The 18,101-nt window shown below is 42.1% G+C and overlaps 1 protein-coding gene across 10 annotated transcripts in view; it reads left to right on the top strand.

Moving 5' to 3' along the window:
* SYNE2 (spectrin repeat containing nuclear envelope protein 2) overlaps positions 1-18,101 on the top strand; it is a 442,988-nt gene that overhangs the window by 335,699 nt on the left and 89,188 nt on the right. For 7 of the 10 annotated variants that reach the window (XM_021074160.1, XM_005660039.3, XM_021074116.1 and 4 more), the window contains 12 exons: positions 3,271-3,453; positions 4,511-4,639; positions 5,453-5,574; positions 5,729-5,870; positions 7,740-7,871; positions 9,072-9,224; positions 9,361-9,570; positions 11,414-11,515; positions 12,597-12,716; positions 12,866-13,066; positions 15,162-15,332; positions 16,277-16,408. In XM_021074160.1, the coding sequence (XP_020929819.1) occupies positions 3,271-3,453; positions 4,511-4,639; positions 5,453-5,574; positions 5,729-5,870; positions 7,740-7,871; positions 9,072-9,224; positions 9,361-9,570; positions 11,414-11,515; positions 12,597-12,716; positions 12,866-13,066; positions 15,162-15,332; positions 16,277-16,408 (1,797 nt within the window). The remainder of the gene's footprint in view (positions 1-3,270; positions 3,454-4,510; positions 4,640-5,452; positions 5,575-5,728; positions 5,871-7,739; positions 7,872-9,071; positions 9,225-9,360; positions 9,571-11,413; positions 11,516-12,596; positions 12,717-12,865; positions 13,067-15,161; positions 15,333-16,276; positions 16,409-18,101) is intronic. The other 3 variants (XM_021074171.1, XM_013993483.2, XM_021074192.1) reach the window with 1 other exon arrangement.

Here is an 18,101-nt window from a genome sequence, read left to right as displayed (position 1 = left end):
CCAGAGCCAGGACTCCATGCAGCCTAACTGAGTGTCATAGCTGCCCCCAAAGGCACTTAGACCTCCCTTGGCTTGATGTCTACACCTGCTGGGATCATCGCCCAGGGACAAGGGCTTCCTCTCAGAGTACAAATCTCTGACCTGCCCACAGGGAGCTCCGTCCACTATAGGAAGTTACAGGGTGGGGGGAAGACCCACCTTGGCCTGAGGCCACGACTCCTTCCCTTTTTCATTCAGACCCACAGTCTTAACAGCATCTGGCACCTGCCTCATGCGACCCAAGTGAGTAGGCTGACCTTCTGCCCTGGGCAGCTCAGCACTTCTCACCCCAGAAGTCACTCTGAGGCATGGGTTTATTCAGATCCTACCACCACCACATGGCCTAGCTGATGAGATGCAGGGGAGTGTAGAAAAGAGTGTAATATGGCACAGAGCAGCGCTCCTCTGATCTGAACTTGCAGCCTTCCACCTGTTGAGACCCAGGCACTTAAGGCCATCTGAAGTGATCTTCCAATCAATCATCCTTCTGCCTGAGAAGACTCCAAAGCCAGTTAGTTCCTTGATCATCACCCGAATCCCATCTGGCCACTGGTATCAAGTCCAAGGATTTGAGGGCTGCTCTGGGAAAAGACATGGCCACAAGGGGGCGGTAGCACATAGGGAGCTTTTTTCAGCAGCATTTTGGAGGGATCTGGAGGGACTTGGAGGTCTCTCATTGGCAGGAGACCTTCCAGAGGCTTTGGCAAGAGGCTGGTGGGGCCACCACCCACAAGGGGAAGAGACAGGGGGCTCCAGGGGAATGGGGATCCAGAGGGGCTTCTGTGTCTAGGTGATGTCAGGGAGCTCTGAAGGACAGCAGAGGTAGGGCATTAGAGCACCTGCTTGTCTTCACCACAGCTCGCAGAGGTGGGGGTCCAGTTGTGAGTCTGGTACCAGTGAAATATGAGCTAATGTCCTCACCCGCTGTGAAGAAATAAACAACATAAGAGTCAATATATAGGGGCCGACTTTGACTCATTTGCATAACACCTGGCCATACGGTTTAATACTGAAACCTGTAAAAAGCCTTAGAGTGGTCTGTAAAAACACTAAGTTCCCAGAGAAAATCTCCAAAGGATAGGAGCAAAGAGAGCAGTCAAGAAAAAATTATATGCAGTAACTTAATATTTGAAAGGAAATATTCAGCCTTGATTATTAAAGACATATGAGTCAAAACAACTGTTGTTTTGTTCCTACATTACCTTGACAAAAATTATTTCATCCTGGAAAACTCTGGAGAAATAGATTCACTAATGTCTGCCAATTTAGTTAAATGTTGGGGGGAGTTCACTATCGGCAGATAAAATGTGCATCTTTTTAGCCCAATAATCCCATTACTTTAAATTTACCCTCTGAAAATAACCCCAAAAGGAGAAAAATACGCCAGCATTGATTACAAAAGTGAAGAACTGGAGATGGTTTAAAGACTTAATGATAGGAAGGTGAAGAGAATCTGCAATATTCACTTGCAGCTATTAAAATGGGAATCATGAAGCACACGTATGTAGATACATGGAAAAGTATACATTATGGAGAAAGAGCATAATATTACAGTGTACTTTGTTTATAGCCACTCTAAAATCTTTGTGCTCGTATTGTTCATGCTTAGAAGAGTCTATAGATGGAGGATACAAGTAATTTGCTTGGATGGAGATGTTTTAAGTTTGTTACTTGAAAATTTATATTAAGAGTAGAGTATTTCTGCAGTTCCCGTTGTGGTTCAGCGGGTTAAGAACCTGACTAGTATCCATGAGGACGTGAGTTCAATCCCTGGCCTCACTCAGTGGGTTAAGGATCCAGCTTTGCCGTGAGCTGTGGTGTAGGTTGTAGATGTGGCTCGGATCTGGCATTGCTGTGGCTATGGTGTGGGCTGGCAGCTGCATCTCCAATTTGACCCCTAGCCTGGGAACTTCCATATGCTGCTTGTGTGACCCTGAAAAGAAAAAAAACCAACAAAGAAACGAAAACAAAACAAAAAGAATTAAGTATTTAAAGTATTTCCTTAAGTTTCTCCCAAGGACTTAAACTTGCTCTTAGTCACACATGATTTTAGCACAAGTAGTCACATTGCTGGAATGCGAATCTGAACGCTGCTGCTCTACTTGTGTGCCCAGCCAGTTGGGCTACTATGTTGAGGCTACTGAGCCTCAGGAGAGGGCAAACTTGATCTGCTGAGGAGGAAAACAATGACGGTGACTTACTGGGAAACTTACTTCATCCTCCTGATTTATTTTTAGGCCCAGCTATAAGTTGGCCAGCTGTATCAATGACTAAGTGTTTTAGCTTCCTGGTTATGTTTTCTGTGGTCTTCTTCTAATATTTTAGAAGCTTATTTGGCTTGAGAAAGAGCAGGAAAAGAGAATGGGGAAGAATTTTCGAAGGATTCTCTGGAATTCTTTTTTTTTTTTTTTTTAATACCACTCAACACTTGGATTGCAACAGAAAAAGGTTAGAAAGGTGGGGAAATATAATGATAGTTGACACAGACGATGAATCAAGCACTGCCCAAGGTATGTGGATTTAACTCTAGCCTCTCAAAGTGACCCCAGGAGTTAAATTCTGTTATTGTCCCCATTTTACAGATGGCTAGAGGCACAACCACACAATGTAAGGTGCCCGAGTTTTCCCAGCTACTAACTGGCAGGGCTGGGATCTGAACCCAAGTAGTACAGTTCCAGTGTCTGTTCTTAACCACTGTGGGGTACTGGGTACACTCAGCCATATTTTCTAAAAGGAATGTAGAATAACTGGTTTTAGATTATTTAAGAGAGTGACCACTGCAATTTGGGGTTGGTTTGGTTGTCCTGGGATTGAAAACCAGAGGGATTATGTGGAGGGTTTTTTCCCCCCAAAGTCCCTTCCAAACTGTGTTCCCGGTACTTTTTTTTTTTTTTTTTTAGGGCCAAAGTTGCGGCATATGGAAGTTTCCAGGCTAGGGGTCGAATCAGAGCTACAGCTACCAGCCTATGCCACAACAGCGTGGGATCCGAGCCATGTCTGCAACCTAGACCACAGGTCACAACAACCCTGGCTCCTTAACCCACAGTGAGGCCAGGGGTTGAACCTGAATCCTCATGTATACTAGTTGGGTCCGTTACTGCTGAGCCACAGTGGGAACTCCCATGGAGTTCTTCTATCCACTTAGGTAGAGAGTGTAAACCTAACTTATTTTGGGGTGTAATGCTTATTCAGGATTAAAACTATGAATAATTAGATGATTTTATTTCCTAGGCTATGCTGACAGAGATTGAGCACAAGGTTGCCTCTCTGTTAGAGAACTGCAAAGATCAGGGCCTGGGGGATAGCGGGGCCACTCAACAGGAGGCGGAAGCACTTTCCTTGAAACTAAAAACTGTGAAGTGCAATTTGGAAAAAGTTCAGATGATGCTTCAGGAGAAATACAATGAGGAGCAGGTAAAGTATGGCTGTGTACAGATATGTATGTAGACAGACACATGGGTAGATGGACATGTATGTATACGCTCAGATGGATCCATCAGTAAGAACTCTGGATGGAGGTAAGGAAATACCTACAGAGGAATTATTCTAAGTGAGAAAGAATTAAGCCTCAGAAAGCTGTCAGGAATGGCTGCCCTGGATTTTGTTGTTGGTTTCATTTTGCTGTGCAGTTTTTCCATCTAGGTTGTTGTTAGTGATGGTATTGATTGGAGTTGGCTTGACTGGGTAGCTTGTTCTTGCTGATACTGAAGTCCATGCAAGCCTTCCTCATAAAAGAAATATGTATTTTAAATGAATTGTGTGACTCCAATTGACTGGAAAATGAATTCTTTATAGATAAGCTTAAAATTTGACATCAGAAACACAAAAACCTGTTTCCAGGGTACTTTTGTTATTCATTTAAAATATTTATATATACTGATCAAAGTACCATACAGTTAAAGTGTTCTAGTGACTTTTAAAAGCATTCTGTGTATATAAATGCAAATATGCTCTATGAGTAGGATCTTACTATGTAAGATTTACATCTCTACTTATAAGATGATGGTTTCTACTTACAGGACTTGCATTCACAGAAATAAGATCAGCTTCAGCTACACCGGCTATATGGAATCCCTTTTATCCTCATATGTTCTCTCTCTTTAAAAAATATCTACTAATGTATGATAAATGTCTACTTTAGACATAGGGGAAATTTGAGTTCAAAAGCATAATACTATGTCTGTTTTCTTCATTTTGCTCTAAGAAAAAAGGGCAATGGATTTCCTGGCTTTTAGTAATTTATAGGAGGAATTAAGTTGAGAAAATGATAAAATGATCACGTCATCAACTGTAGTGGGTTTTGGAGTTCTTATGAAATAAATACATTAAATCGTAGTATGTAATTACTATAATTAACAGAATATAATCATTTAATTCCTGTGAAATGTTCCATTTTGTAGTCTTACTGGATTTGAAATAAAGTGGGTCACCATTGTAAATAAATAGCCTGCCGTCATAAAATGTTTTGCAGAATTCTACCATTCTAAAGAAATCTTCAGAGCATCAGAAAGTTCTCCAACCAGATAACCTTTCTGAATTTGAATCTATTGTAACTGAAAGGCCACAATTCAGCAGACAAAAAGATTTCCAACAACAACAGGTAATTTCAGCCCAACAGTTATAAGGATAAGAATAAAGGTTTCTACATGGAATTTCCCATTGAAATAAAAACTGACCAGCCATGGGAGTGTTTTCTTATGTGACTTCATAGAAAGTTTAATGTGTGGGTGTGCAGCACCTCGGGGTTTTGAGTGTTTGCTACAGCACCTACTTTGTTTTCATCTACTACATCTGGGGACACTTGAACTTGTGTGTGTGGCTGCTTTAACAACTTGCATCTTTTTTAGGGCTGCACCCGCAGCATATGGAGATTCCCAGGCTAGGGGATCTAATTGGAGCTGTTGCCACCGGCCTACACCGGAGCCACAGCAACTCCAGATCTGAGCTGCTTCTGCGACCCACACCACAGCTCACGGCAACGCTGGATCCTTAACCCACTGAGCGAGGCCAGGGATTGAACCCAAAACCTCATGGTTCCTAGTTGGATTCGTTTCCGCTGCGCGATGACAGGAACTCCATTAACTTGCACTTACACCGCACTAAGCAAATGTCTTCAGAGTAAACTTAACCTCTGTAACTCCAACACTTCTTTCCCTATTGTTTCAAAATATATTAGTATATTTTTGGTGATTTTCCATGTGTGTAGTATATAGCAAACAATACTTGGTCACTGTAAGACTGTTTTAAATAGTTTTTTGAAAAATAAAAGTTAATGAGAACAAGCAAGCAAGGAAGAGAAGTAAATAATGATTTAGGAAGTGGTTCCAAATCACATGATCCCAACCAAGGAAACCTTTGGGTGCTATTTGAAAACTTTGATTCATTGGACCATTTGAATCCTATTCAATTATAGGTTCTGGAGTTAAAACCAATGGAACGGAATGATTTAATCAAATTCATAGAATTTAATGCTAACAAAATGTGGGTCCAGTATTGCCAACATGCTAAGGATACGACTCAGACATCATCTGTGAGGCAAGTATTTTTAAAGAATTAGACATTATACAGTAGTTTTATGGTTGGGAGAATCAGGAGTGTTTGTTTTACTATCACTTATAAAACATTATCCGAATGTAATAAAATTTGTGTATGATGATTATTCTTTTCACCTTTTGTTTTCCCTTAAAAGCAGTAAAGCATCTAGCCCTGAAAATGATGCTCCAGACTCGGTCTTGTCAGCCCAGGGCCAAAGTGGAGATAAGTGGCAATATTTACATCATGAACTCTCATCAAAGACAAGGCTCCCTCCACCTCAGCCTGTGCAGCCCCAGGTCAGCCTGTGTGCACACAGTATAGAGGAACGTGTTTGTGTCTTTGAAAATACAATAAGCATTTATTAAACATGCATGCGTGTTCTGCATTGTGTAGTAGTTTACTTGCAGAAAGCAAAGATGCCAGCAGGATTTTCATAGTTGGTTGTCCCTGTTCACCTTCCTGTAAATCTGTAGTCTGTGCTCCTCTTCAGTTCCCCTGTAGCACAGAAGCACTCTGGGCTTCCCTAATCCTGATCCACTGTGCACCTGTTGATTTGTCTACATTGCCCATTACAAGGCATGAGAAGAAAGACCATGTCTGCCTGGTTCACATTTGAGTGCCTGGCACAGTACCTGAAACATCATAAAATTGCCGTTACTATAAATGTAATGAATAATATATGTGAAAAACATACATTCCCTGGTGGCCTAGTAGTTAAAGAGCTGGTTTCATTGCTGTGGTTCAGGTTACTGCTTATGGCTTGAGTTCAGTCCCTAGCCTGGGAATTTTTGCATGCCGTGGGGATGACCAAAAAAAAAAAAAATGATATAGTGCTATATGTGTGTCATTCGTCCATCAAAAGATTATTTGGAATGTGCAGTGTGCCAGCCCCTGGCTGATGGTACCTGTCTATAGGTATTCTCACCTGCACACCTTATCATGCCTTATATTGCCATTACAAGGGTATATTCATGCTGTTCCAGCTATTGTGGATTTCTCTCTTAAGCAGGGAGCCACTGAGCAGAAGAGCACCATTGCTCCCAGCAGTCAAGCTTCTGACTTCAACTTTGCACTCAGATTGCCTAGGCAAAGGTTACTGATGAATTCCCAATTCCCTAGTCTGCTGGGAACTTTTCATTTCTCTTCTATTCTGCCAGTAACCTCATTTGACCATTTAAAGTTGGTCAGATGACTCCAGTTCATGGGTAGGCCAGGGCCATAGTCCATAGTCTTTGTTTCTCCTTGTCCTGCACACCATGACATGCATGTTGTTCTTTCTCCAAGAGGGGATTCTCCACCCTCCCACCTGGTGAATTCATCTACTACCCCATCCTATTTCTTCATATATGTTAGTTTTCCAATTTGGGAAAGAAATTAACTGTATCCTTTTCCTTTCTGAAGTCACAGATCACTTTCGGTAATTATTTAGCTTTTCAATAACAAATCAAGATGCAAATCAGACTTTGGAGGTGACTCTATTCTACTTTAGGAGTTGGTTATATGCTAGGAGTCTACTAGTAAATGGGAAAAGAAACAACTAACCTGACACAGGGGGAGTATCACTACTAAATTGAAAGATTAGTGATTCTGCTGTTTTTCTTTTCTTTTTTTGTGTGTGTTTTTTTTTTTTTTTTTTTTTTTTTGGTCTTTTTGCCATTTCTTGGGCCACTCCCCCGGCATATGGAGGCTTCCAGGCTAGGGGTTGAATCAGAGCTGTAGCCGCCGTCCTACACCAGAGCCACAGCAACTCGGGATCCGAGCTGTATCTGCAGCCTACACCACAGCTCACGGCAACGCCAGATCCTTAACCTACTGAGCAAGGCCAGGGATCGAACCTGCAACCTTATGGTTCCTAGTCGGATTCGTTAATCACTGAACCACGATGGGAACTCCTGCTCTGTTTTTCAAATTAGAGTTTTCCCCTCATTATCTAAATGGACCCTCAAGTGTCTAAGGAAAGCCTGTCATGACTTTTTAAAGCTGTCCACAATATTTAAAATTTAATTTAATGAGTTAATTATTTTTTCTTATAAATGACAAAGTAGACAAAAACATTACCAAGGAAGGTAACTCAGAAGATAGCCCGTTAAGGTATCCTTGATGTTTTACATTAACATTAACACGATCTCAAACTCTTTGTAATAGGATTTCCCTTTTTCAAACAGATTGCTGCAAATATGAGTGTTCTACCCAGTGTGAGCGTCTATAACTTTAGATCTCCCACACCTGAAGAATTGAAAACTTACACCACCCAACTTGAAGACCTGCGTCAAGAAGCAAATACTCTTCAGACACAGGTAGCAACTGTGCTTTAGGTGCTTTTCCTCAGCAGTAACAAAAATGAAGGGAAATGTGATCTTGTAAATCAGTCATGATTTTCTTTTCCGGACGAATAATAGGACACTTAATGGGATGAATCCTAGAATTGCAAGTAGAATTTCTTTCTTTTGCCAACTCTAATAAATTTGGTAGTGGCTCCTCAGAATACCAAGGGTGAAAAGACTTCTGAACCTGAGTCCAGGCCTGGCAGGAACAAGGATTGTGATTGATTAGTACCGTCTGCAGTGGTGCTCTGGGATTAGCTAGGGGGAGGGGGAAGGAGGGGGAGTGGCAAGGTTTCCATCCTTAAATAGGCTTAACCCTGAGACGGTGTGCTGGATAATCTTGGGTATCCATCCGAGAAGAGGGTAGGAAACAGCCCAAATTGGGATGATTACTAGATTTGGCAGGCTCCTAAACTACTTATAGCCACCATACTGTACTATCCATGTAAGAGGTAAGATGCTGTACCTCTTTCTAATGAGCTCCTTCAAATTTCTTGGCTTCTTTTCTTTCTCCAGGCCATAACTTGATTTCATTAACCTACTTTCTCCTGGATACTTTTTTTTTTTTTGCTTTTCAGGGCTGCACCTACGGCATATGGAATCTCCCAGGCTATGGGTCAAATCAGAGCTACAGCTGCTGGCCTACACCACAGCCACAGCAACATGGGATCCAAGCCATGTCTGTGTCCTATACCACAGTTTACAGCCACATTGGATCCCCAATCCACTGAGCGAGGCCAGGGATTGAACCCTCATCCTCATGGATACTAGTTGGGTTTGTTACTGCTGACCACGGTGGGAACTCCAGCCTACTTTCTCCCACACTAATATGTGAGATGTGGGGACAGTGAGAAGAGGGATAGTGTGATTTATCTGGGATCACACCTACACCTGGATGGCCCCACTAAACAAGTCCTTCAGCTTTGATTTACCTCTTAAATCCATTCAGTAGTCAACTTACCACCTAACATTGAGTTTCTTAAATTTGTTTCTCTGTGTTAACATCTTAAGTTTATTTATTTATTCTACTGTCTAGTTTGCAAAGTATTTGAAATGACTAACCATTTTAAAAAAGCATAACATAAATTGTAAACTATAAAAGAAACCAGGAAAAACGTAGGCTTAGGAAGATAAGGAATTTTCATGACTTTTCTTTTTCTCCTCTTGATTCAGGAAAATATGTCAGAAGAAACATTCATGGATTTGGATAAGAAATTATTTGAACTGTTTCTGACCCTCAGCCAGTGCCTGGGCAGCGTGGAGGAGATGCTGCAGACACCTGGGCTTTTCAGAGGAGATGCAGGTGCCCAGCAAGTGCACTGCGAGGTAGGGAGGGTCCCTCAAGCTCAGGTGCCGGCCGTTCCTGCTGGCAGCCCACTGGTTAAGCAAGAGCTGAAGCCTCGTAAGGTCAGAACTTGTTAAGTACTTGTTCACAGTGTCATACCTCTTCTCCACTCTGCAGACACTGGCTCTGGAGTTGAAAAAACTTTACCTGGCTTTGAGTGACAAGAAGAATGATCTTCTGAAAGCCATGACTTGGCCTGGCAAGAACACCAGCCTGTTCCTTGACTGTTTTGATAAACTCCAAGTCTACCTGGAGCACACCCAGGCTACAATGGCCTCAAGAAGCAAGTCCCTGAAGGCCGGCCTTGACTATAGCCGCAGTTATCAGGTACAGGTCTGGGCCCTCGGCTACCTTGGCACTGGTAGTTCCCAGGCTGGGGGTTGAATTAGAGCTGTAGCTGCCAGCTTACACCAAAGCCACAGCAATGCCAGATCCAAGCTCTGTCTGCAACCTACACTGCAGCTTGTGGCAATGCCAGATCCTTTACCTACTGAATGAGGCCAGGGATATAACCTGTGTCCTCATAGATACTAGTTGGGTTTATAACCACTGAGCTGCAATGGGAACTCCTGTGAGACATTCTTTTTGTGAAGGTCTTTAAGTCAGTTCAGCTGCTCATGGTTGGAGACCATTTGAAAGCAAAGTCCTTTCCTAAGTCTCAGGTATGAACTTGTTAGGTTGAGCTAAAGTCACGTTCCTTTCCCATATTACATTCAGCCACTCATAGAGTATCATCTGGCAGGATTTATAGGGAAGAGGAGCTATGACGTTATTGTCTTTTTGTCTTTTTAGGGCTGCAACTGTGGCATATGGAGGTTCCCAGGCTAGGGGTCCAACTGGGGCTACAGCTGCCAGCCTACACCACAGCCACAGCAACTCCAGATCCAAGCCACATCTGCGACCTACACCACAGCTCATGGCAATGCCAGATCTTTAATCCACTGATAGAGGTCAAGGATCAAACCTGTGTCCTCATGGTTCCTAGTCGGATTTGTTTCCACTGCGCCACTATGGGAACTCCCGTGATGTTTTTTGAGCAAAGGAATGAGAGTCTGTGTACGTTTGTGGTAGAGTCACCTGTCAGTTGTCTAATGTGTATTGGAGCAGAGACTTGAGGCAGAGGAACTAGTGAGGAAGCTACTAAAAGTTGTCTAATTAAAAAGAAATGAGTTCCTGTCGTGGCACAGTGGTTAACGAATCCGACTAGGAACCGTAAGGTTTTGGGTTCGATCCCTGGCCTTGCTCAGTGGGTTAAGGATCTGGCATTGCCCTGAGCTGTGGTGTAGGTCACAGATGAGGCTCAGATCCGACATTGATGTGGCTCTGGTGTAGGCCGGCAGCTACAGCTCCAATTGGACCCCTAGCATGGAAACCTCCATATGCCGTGGGAGCGGCCCAAGAAATGGCAAAAAGACAAAAAAAAAGAAAGAACGAAAGAAAGAAAAGAAATGAAACACACCACCACTGAGGAAGGAGTCTTGCTCATAAAATCACACCTGATGTGATCAGGCCTCTGGAATCCAAGTCAAACAGACACGAGGGAAGAATGTGTTAGGTGGTGCCGTGGGAGAACAGCCAGCCATGTCCAGACAGTGGGGAGCTGTTCAGAATATAGGGCCTAATTATTTCCCTCCCTTCACCCGCAACACCCAGAACCCAAGAAATAGAAAAGAGAGATGTTCAGGGAGCCAGCAGATCACAAGAGACTGAAAAACACATATTCATCCATTGCAACCAATTGGAACCTCATTTAGATCCCAATTCCAACAAACCCAAGAGAAAAAATGTAGGTGATTAGAGACATGTGAACCCTGCCTGGACAGTAAATAATACTGAGGAGTTATTATTGGCTTGTAGTATTTTTAAAAAGAAAAATCTCGTTTAGAGATATCTACTGAAACATATACTGATGAAATAATATGGTCTATCTGGGATTCGCTCCAAAATAATCTGAGAGAAGGGAGATGAGTGGGGTGGGGGGAGGGAGCAGAGGAGAGAGGACCAGCCACGAGTCAGCAGTGGATGATGGTAACACACAGATCCCTCTCTTTTGGCATATATTTGAAATTTCTGGTGGCACAGAAATTAAAGGACAACTGGATTTTTAAAAAAGTATACTGAAGGTCTAAATAAGATTTTCACCACCTTCTGCATTTATCTTTTTATACAGAATGAAGTAAAGCGATTATATGATCAACTCATTAAGAATAAAACATGTTTACAACAATATTTGAATGAAATTAGTGGCCAAAGTATTGACGAACAGCTTCAGGTAATCAAGTCAAAATAATTAAAACTGACTCAACCTTAAACCAAAGAGTTTTGTGTCTAAGCCATGCTTCTGAACCACTTCCCGAAATCCAAGTCTGTGCAGTGTTGGGAAGGGTATTGGGAGGTGAGACCTCACCCTCTTGGAAGGAGTGCTCTTTAGTCCAATGTTTAGAGATCATTTGGCATCATGTCTAAATTGTACATGTAAGTGCTCTTGCATCCAGTAGCCAGTTTACTTCATCCATTTATCCAGCAAGTGTTACTTGAGGGCCTGCTGTGTTCAGGCACTGCTCTAGGCACTGGACTTGTGCTTAGGCTGAGGCAGTGAGACAAAAGCATACGGATATTCAAGGATGGACCTGGCGGCACTGCTGGAGTTAAAGACTCTAAAATGGCCCAAAGTGCATTAAGAGCAGCCTGTTACCAAAGCAGTGTGCAGCCTAACAGTGGCATATCAGTGTCTGTCTAAAAGGCTCCAGATGTGTTTGTAGTGATGTGTGGAGGTGCTGAGGATAAGTGGGGAATGCAAACCTCAGACCACAGGGTTGTGATCGAGCCAGTGAGCCAGTGAGTGGCAAGGCATGCCCATTAACCTCCATGCGCATGCGCACGTGCAACGGCGCACATTAGGAGCAAGCTGTCTGGGGTGGAGCTTTGGAAGAGTGGAGAGAACGGAGGAGGAGGGGGCTTTCCTTTCCCCCTAATTCTTCGCTCTCTCTCTCTTTTTTTTTTTTTTAATGCTCTTTTAGGACCACACCCACGGCATATGGAGATTCCCAGGCTATGAGTCTAATTGGAGCTATAGCTGGCCTGCACCACAGCCACAGCAATGCCAGATCTGAGCTGTGTCTGCAGCCTTACACTACAGATCTCTCCAATGCCAGATCCTTAACCCACTGAGTGAGGCCAGGGATCGAACCCTCAACCTCATGGTTCCTGGTTGGATTCACTTCCGTTGCACCACAAAAGGATCTCCCTTTACCCCTAATTCTTTTCTTTACTCTTTAATTCTTTGTAAATCAGTGTGTATAATTCTGACTTATTAAAGAGTTTTCCTTTTTGTATATCATCTGTCACTTTAGAAAGCAGACGCCTATGCAGTGGATTTGCAGAACTCTGAGAGCCGAGTGGCAAAACTGAGAGAGGAAGGGGAGAGGCTTCATTTACCTTATGTTTTCCTCCAGGAGGTTTATAAACTAGAGGTATGTCTGCAGAGAAGACATTCAATTAGTGTATTACTATGTTATAAAGAGTAAGACTTGTCTGCCAAGGGAAGTTAGGTCTGTTCTTCTTTTGGGTTATTTTCATTGTTGGAAGCAAACGTTTGTGCACACCTGCTGTCTCCCTTCAGGATGTACTCGACACTACTTGGGGAATCCTGAGAGCCAGGTATGCGGAACTCAGCAGTCCTTTTGTCACCGAGAGCCAGCAAGATGCTTTGCTGCAAGGCATGGTGGAACTGGTGAATATCGGAAGGGAAAAGCTTGCGCATGACCACTTACAACAAGCCAAAAGTAAAGCTGCCTTAACGGCTCAAATACAGAATCACAAGGTGAGACACAATAGGTCTGATCACCTTTTCATAGACTTGACGCTTTTCTGAGTGAGCATGGAGTGTCTGTTTTCTGCCTAGTTGGAGTATCTGTCATTCATTCTTTTGACAAATGTCTGTTAGAGGGCTTACTGTGTCCCAGCTCCCTGCTAAACCCCAAGAATATGATTGTGAGTGAAAACATACCTAGTTCCTTACATTTACAGAGCTTTCAGTTGATTGAAAAGACATGGGTTTTTTTGGTTTTGTTTCTTATTTTTTAAAGTTTTATTGAAATATAGTTGTTACACTGTGGTAATTTCTGCTGTACAATAGAGTGACTCAGTTATACATGTACACACATCCATTCTCTTTCAGATTCTTTCTTCCCACACAGATTATCACAGAATATTGAGTAGAGTTCTCTATACAATAGAGCAGATCCCTATACATCAGGGACCTGTTGGCCAATCATTCAATATACTTCAGTGTGCATATGTCAATCCCAACCCCCAGTCCATCCTTTCCCTACAACCTGTCCCCTTTGTTAGCCATAAGTTTTTCAGTGAATCTGTTTCTGTTCTGCAAATGAGTTCATTTGTATCCTTTTTTACATTTTATATATAGGTGATATCATATGATGTCAGTCTTTGTCTAACTTCACTTAGTATGATAATCTCTAGGTCAGTCCATGTTGCTGCATATGGCATTATGAAAAGACGTGTTGGTCAAGGAGATTCAAGCAAATTTAAAATTAAAATTGGGATGCAAACTTTGAGAGCATTTAATAGAAGGAATTGAATTCAAGAGGTTAGGAAAGGCCTTACTGAGAACTGAGATCAAAAGAAATATTTAAATTACATAAATGTGTATCTAGCGTGATGCTCAATAAATCCTTTCATTTTCCGATTTCGTTTCATTAACCAAAACCTCCTGATCACCAACAAGAGATATGCAGTAATCTAAGTGCTGATAGTAAAGATGTTTGAGACACCATTCCTCCCTTCAACAAGCTGAAGTCTAGGCCTTTGATAAATAGAATTTAGTCTAAAAAAAATTAAAAGGTAAATATTGGCTAAAGGGTGGAGGGGAAGAGGAGAAAATACAATAACCAATGTATGCAGTGTGTCAGGTCTTCTGCTAAATGCCTTTGTAAGCCCTTCAGTGTATCCTTTTCTAACAAACAGCTAGAGAAGGCACCGCTGTAAATGGAAAAGCGTGTGAAGAAAAGTCTTCCTCTTTAAAGGTCTTCAAGTGCTATTCTGGGAGTTTTTACCAACCAGGAGGCCAATAGATCTCATTGGCAAATACCCTTTATTTAGCCTTTTTATTGAGTGGAAGCTAGAGCCAGAGTTTAGGAACCCCTTGCTATTGAATATATGAGTTTCTTGGGCATATCAACCATCCAGTGTATCATCCTGAAACTAGTCAGCCACATCAATGTCTCCTTTTTTGTAAAGTTTCTTAAAAAATTAGAATAACTGATTTAGGAAGATCTCACTGGAAATTTAAAGTGACAAATTAATAATGTTTTCCCTTAGAAGTTCCTGTTGTGGCTCGACAGTAGCAAGCCCAAATAGTATCCATGAGGATGTTGGTTCGATCCCTGGCCTCACTCAGTGTGTTAAGGATCCAGTGTTGCCCATGAGCCATGGGTCGCAGATGTGGCTCTGCTCCCATATTGCTGTGGCTGTGGCTGTGGCTGTGGCTGTGGCTGTGGCTGTGGCTGGCAGCTGCAGCTTCCATTTGACCCCTAACCAGGGATCTTCCATATGCCGCACCTGTGGACCTAAGAAACAAAAAAAAAAAAAAAAAAAAAGGAAGAAAGAAAAAAGACGCTTTCCCTTTAATATGTACTATTTTGTAGAAAATACTACCTATGATATTTTTTCTTAATGATCTGTTAACATGCTATTAGTGCTCAAAAACCAAGGATATGTAGGGAAATTTTTTATTTTGTTTTCTCATGTGTTTGACCCTACGTGGCTGTCCTGAGATCTTGGATTAAAAAACAAATGTGATAATAGGTAACACTGAAATAACTTGGATTTTAAGATTTTTTTAAAGTTTTTTTCACAGTGTAAAAATGAATATTAACATCTTCTGCCTTTCACAGCTTTTTTTCCAGAAGCTTGTTGCTGACATGCTGTTGATCCAAACATACTCCAACAAAATGCCTCCTTTATTGCAAAAGAAAGAGACATCTTGGGCAGAGCAAGTAAAAGAAGTGAAATTACTAGAAGAAAAGTCACATCAATGTGGAATAAAACTGCAGAGTTTGTTGCAGGTATGTGGTTTCTATAAACTTGGTACTGAGGCGGAGGATTCCAGATGTTCAACCACCACCTTCAGGTGTTGAAAGCAGATAGCTAGTTATTGCCTCTAGTTACCGTGAAGAGTAGTTAAATGGGAGCCACTAGTGAGGAATGTGGAATCCTGCGCCAGCCCTGACTGCTGCTCCCTTCTAGGTTGGGGAACAAATAAATAAGCAACATCAAAAGCACTTTGAGATCTCAAATGAGATCATTTGGATGAAAGTCAGTGGTTCAGAAACTGTGCTTCCTATAAAGGACAAGCCGACACGCTCTGTTGTTAGAGTGGATTCATGGCAGTCCTGACCCGATTCAAAGGAAAAAAGCTCTTTCTCAATTTTAAGGCTTTTCTCCTTTAACTTCTTAAACACAGTGGATGTTAGCACATAAAGGGAGTAAACAAAAGGCCAAGAAATATTCAACTTTTTGATGGGAAAATAAGAGTGTTATTTTGTGCTAATAAAATTAATTTTCTAGTTAGCTTGTCAGGTTGTTATTTACAGTAATAGTTCATGATACTTTTTAAAAAAGACTCCATGGTATCCTGGTGGCCTAGTGGTTAAGGATCCGGCATTGTCACTTCTGTGGCTCAGATCACTCACTGCTGTGGTACATGTTTTATCCTTTGGGAATTCCTACATGCCATGGGGCACCACCAAAAAACAAAACAAAACAACAACAAAACACAAAACAACAACAAAAAACAAGCAAACAAAAAAAACCTCCACAAAGGCTGGAATTATTTCCCACCAGACACTGAGCTCTTACTAGGGTGGGTTATATAGCTCAGGAACCCCTAATATCTGTGCTTTAATTTTGTATGGTCTCAGAGTTCATTTTTGTTTTTAGGATTAATTTTGTCATTGTCTGGATCTAATCTAGAAATGGGCCCCCACTGATGTTGTTGTTGGTTCTCTAGAAATGGGAAGAATTTGATGAAAAGTATGCATCTCTTGAAAAGGACCTGGAAATTCTTATATCTACGTTGCCCTCTGTCAGTTTGGTGGAAGAGACGGAGGAAAGATTAGTGGAAAGGATTTCATTTTACCAGGTATTTTGCTTCCATTTAAGCCATCAAAGTCATGGTCTGTAGCACTTTGTGTTTTTATTATGCTTTGATTAAACTATTTGACTTTGAAGGTGAACAGTCTGAATAGAAATGAAATATGTTCATCACACAATTCACAAGGAGACCTTTCTGGGGAGAAGGGGGATTTGCTTGTGGTTTCCTCAGCATGGCCATGTGTCTGACATGGGGTTAGGACCTTGCTTTGGGTCCTGGCTCTCACTTATCCTTTGTCAACTTTCTGTCACTAAGCCTCAGTGTCTTTTTCTGTAGAGTATAGATGATCAAAGCTGGTTCTGCCTGTCTCTGGAGGTTGATGTCAGTGGGTATGGACATGAGCTAAAGTACGCAAAGAACTTTGTAAACCATGGATCTCTAAACATATTTTAGTTTTATGACTACAGTGAAGACCTGACTGGATGTAGCCTATGAGAAAGATAGTAATCTGTTACCTACCACCAGCATTATGAAAAGACTTCAAACTTGACATTTTTTCTTCTGTAACGTTTGGTATGGTTATTAACAAAGTCTGGGTCTCAAATTCCAATGCTCTAGAAAAGATAAGACCTTAAAATGGCTCTGAGTGGCTCTGATAAAAACAGTTTTTATCTTGCATTGCACTGCTGGAGATGGCTATGGGATAGCAACTCTACAAAAAGAGCAGGTTTGTTGCCTGACCAGACTGGATGGAAGAGGAAATCATGAAATACTTAGTACACTCCCAAGCATTCCTCAGAGGCATCTAAGCCCCTATAAAGACCATTTTCCAGAGGCTGGGATGCTATAGTTAGGCTCTGGATATCTAGGAAGCTGCAGTTAATCTCCTGGCCTTCTTTTCATATTGAGCCCAACTCACAGATAAACCCACATCCCCTGGGGGTGGGAAGCTGCTTTCTGATTCTGTGTTAGCCTGGGGATATGGGAGGTACCATCTAAACTGCCCAAAGAAAGCAGTTGAAAGCAGATGGCCTTTACACCTCATTATAGTAAGAAGGCTGTTCCTACCAGCCAACCTGTTAGAAGCCTGATTATTTCCCCAAGAGTGGCCGTGTACCTTAAACTGTAACCTGTGATTCTGTTAAATTTGAAATATTTAAGAAATGAAATAATCATTCTAAGACTTTTATAATACATTTGCCAGGTAATTCCCATTGTGGCTCAGTGGTAGCGAACCTGACTGTTATCCATGAGGATGCCAGTTCAATCCCTGGCCTTGCTTAGTGGGTTAGGAATCCTGTGTTGCTGTGAGCTGTGGAATAGGTCGCAGACACAGATCAGATCCTGCGTGGCTCCGGCTATGGTGTAGGCCAGCAGCTACAGCTTCCATTTGACCCCTGGCCTTGGAACTTCTATATGTTGCAGATGCAGCCCTAAAAAGCAAAAAAATAAAATACATTTATCTCACAAAGCCCATCTTATAGCATTCCTTAGGTTATCAGTGGTCTTCTGCGTAATGGAGAGGTTTGTATCTTGATCAGTGGACATCTGTGGCCCAGGAATGTAAGTCAGTCAGTTGTGTGACCTCCGGGGTTGAGCATGTTCCAATGCAAGTCAGCAACTCATGGGCCCAGTGACTAGTGCAATCTGACTCCCTTGTATAAAATGGGGAAATTAAGGAGTTCCCGTCGTGGCGCAGTGGTTAACGAATCCGACTAGGAACCATCAGGTTGCGGGTTCG

The sequence above is a fragment of the Sus scrofa genome, chromosome 1, assembly GCF_000003025.6.
Source record: "Sus scrofa isolate TJ Tabasco breed Duroc chromosome 1, Sscrofa11.1, whole genome shotgun sequence".
Classification (NCBI taxonomy): Eukaryota; Metazoa; Chordata; class Mammalia; order Artiodactyla; family Suidae; genus Sus; species Sus scrofa.
The sequence above is the reverse complement of the archived record's forward strand: the minus strand, read 5'-3'. Positions and strand labels throughout refer to the sequence as shown.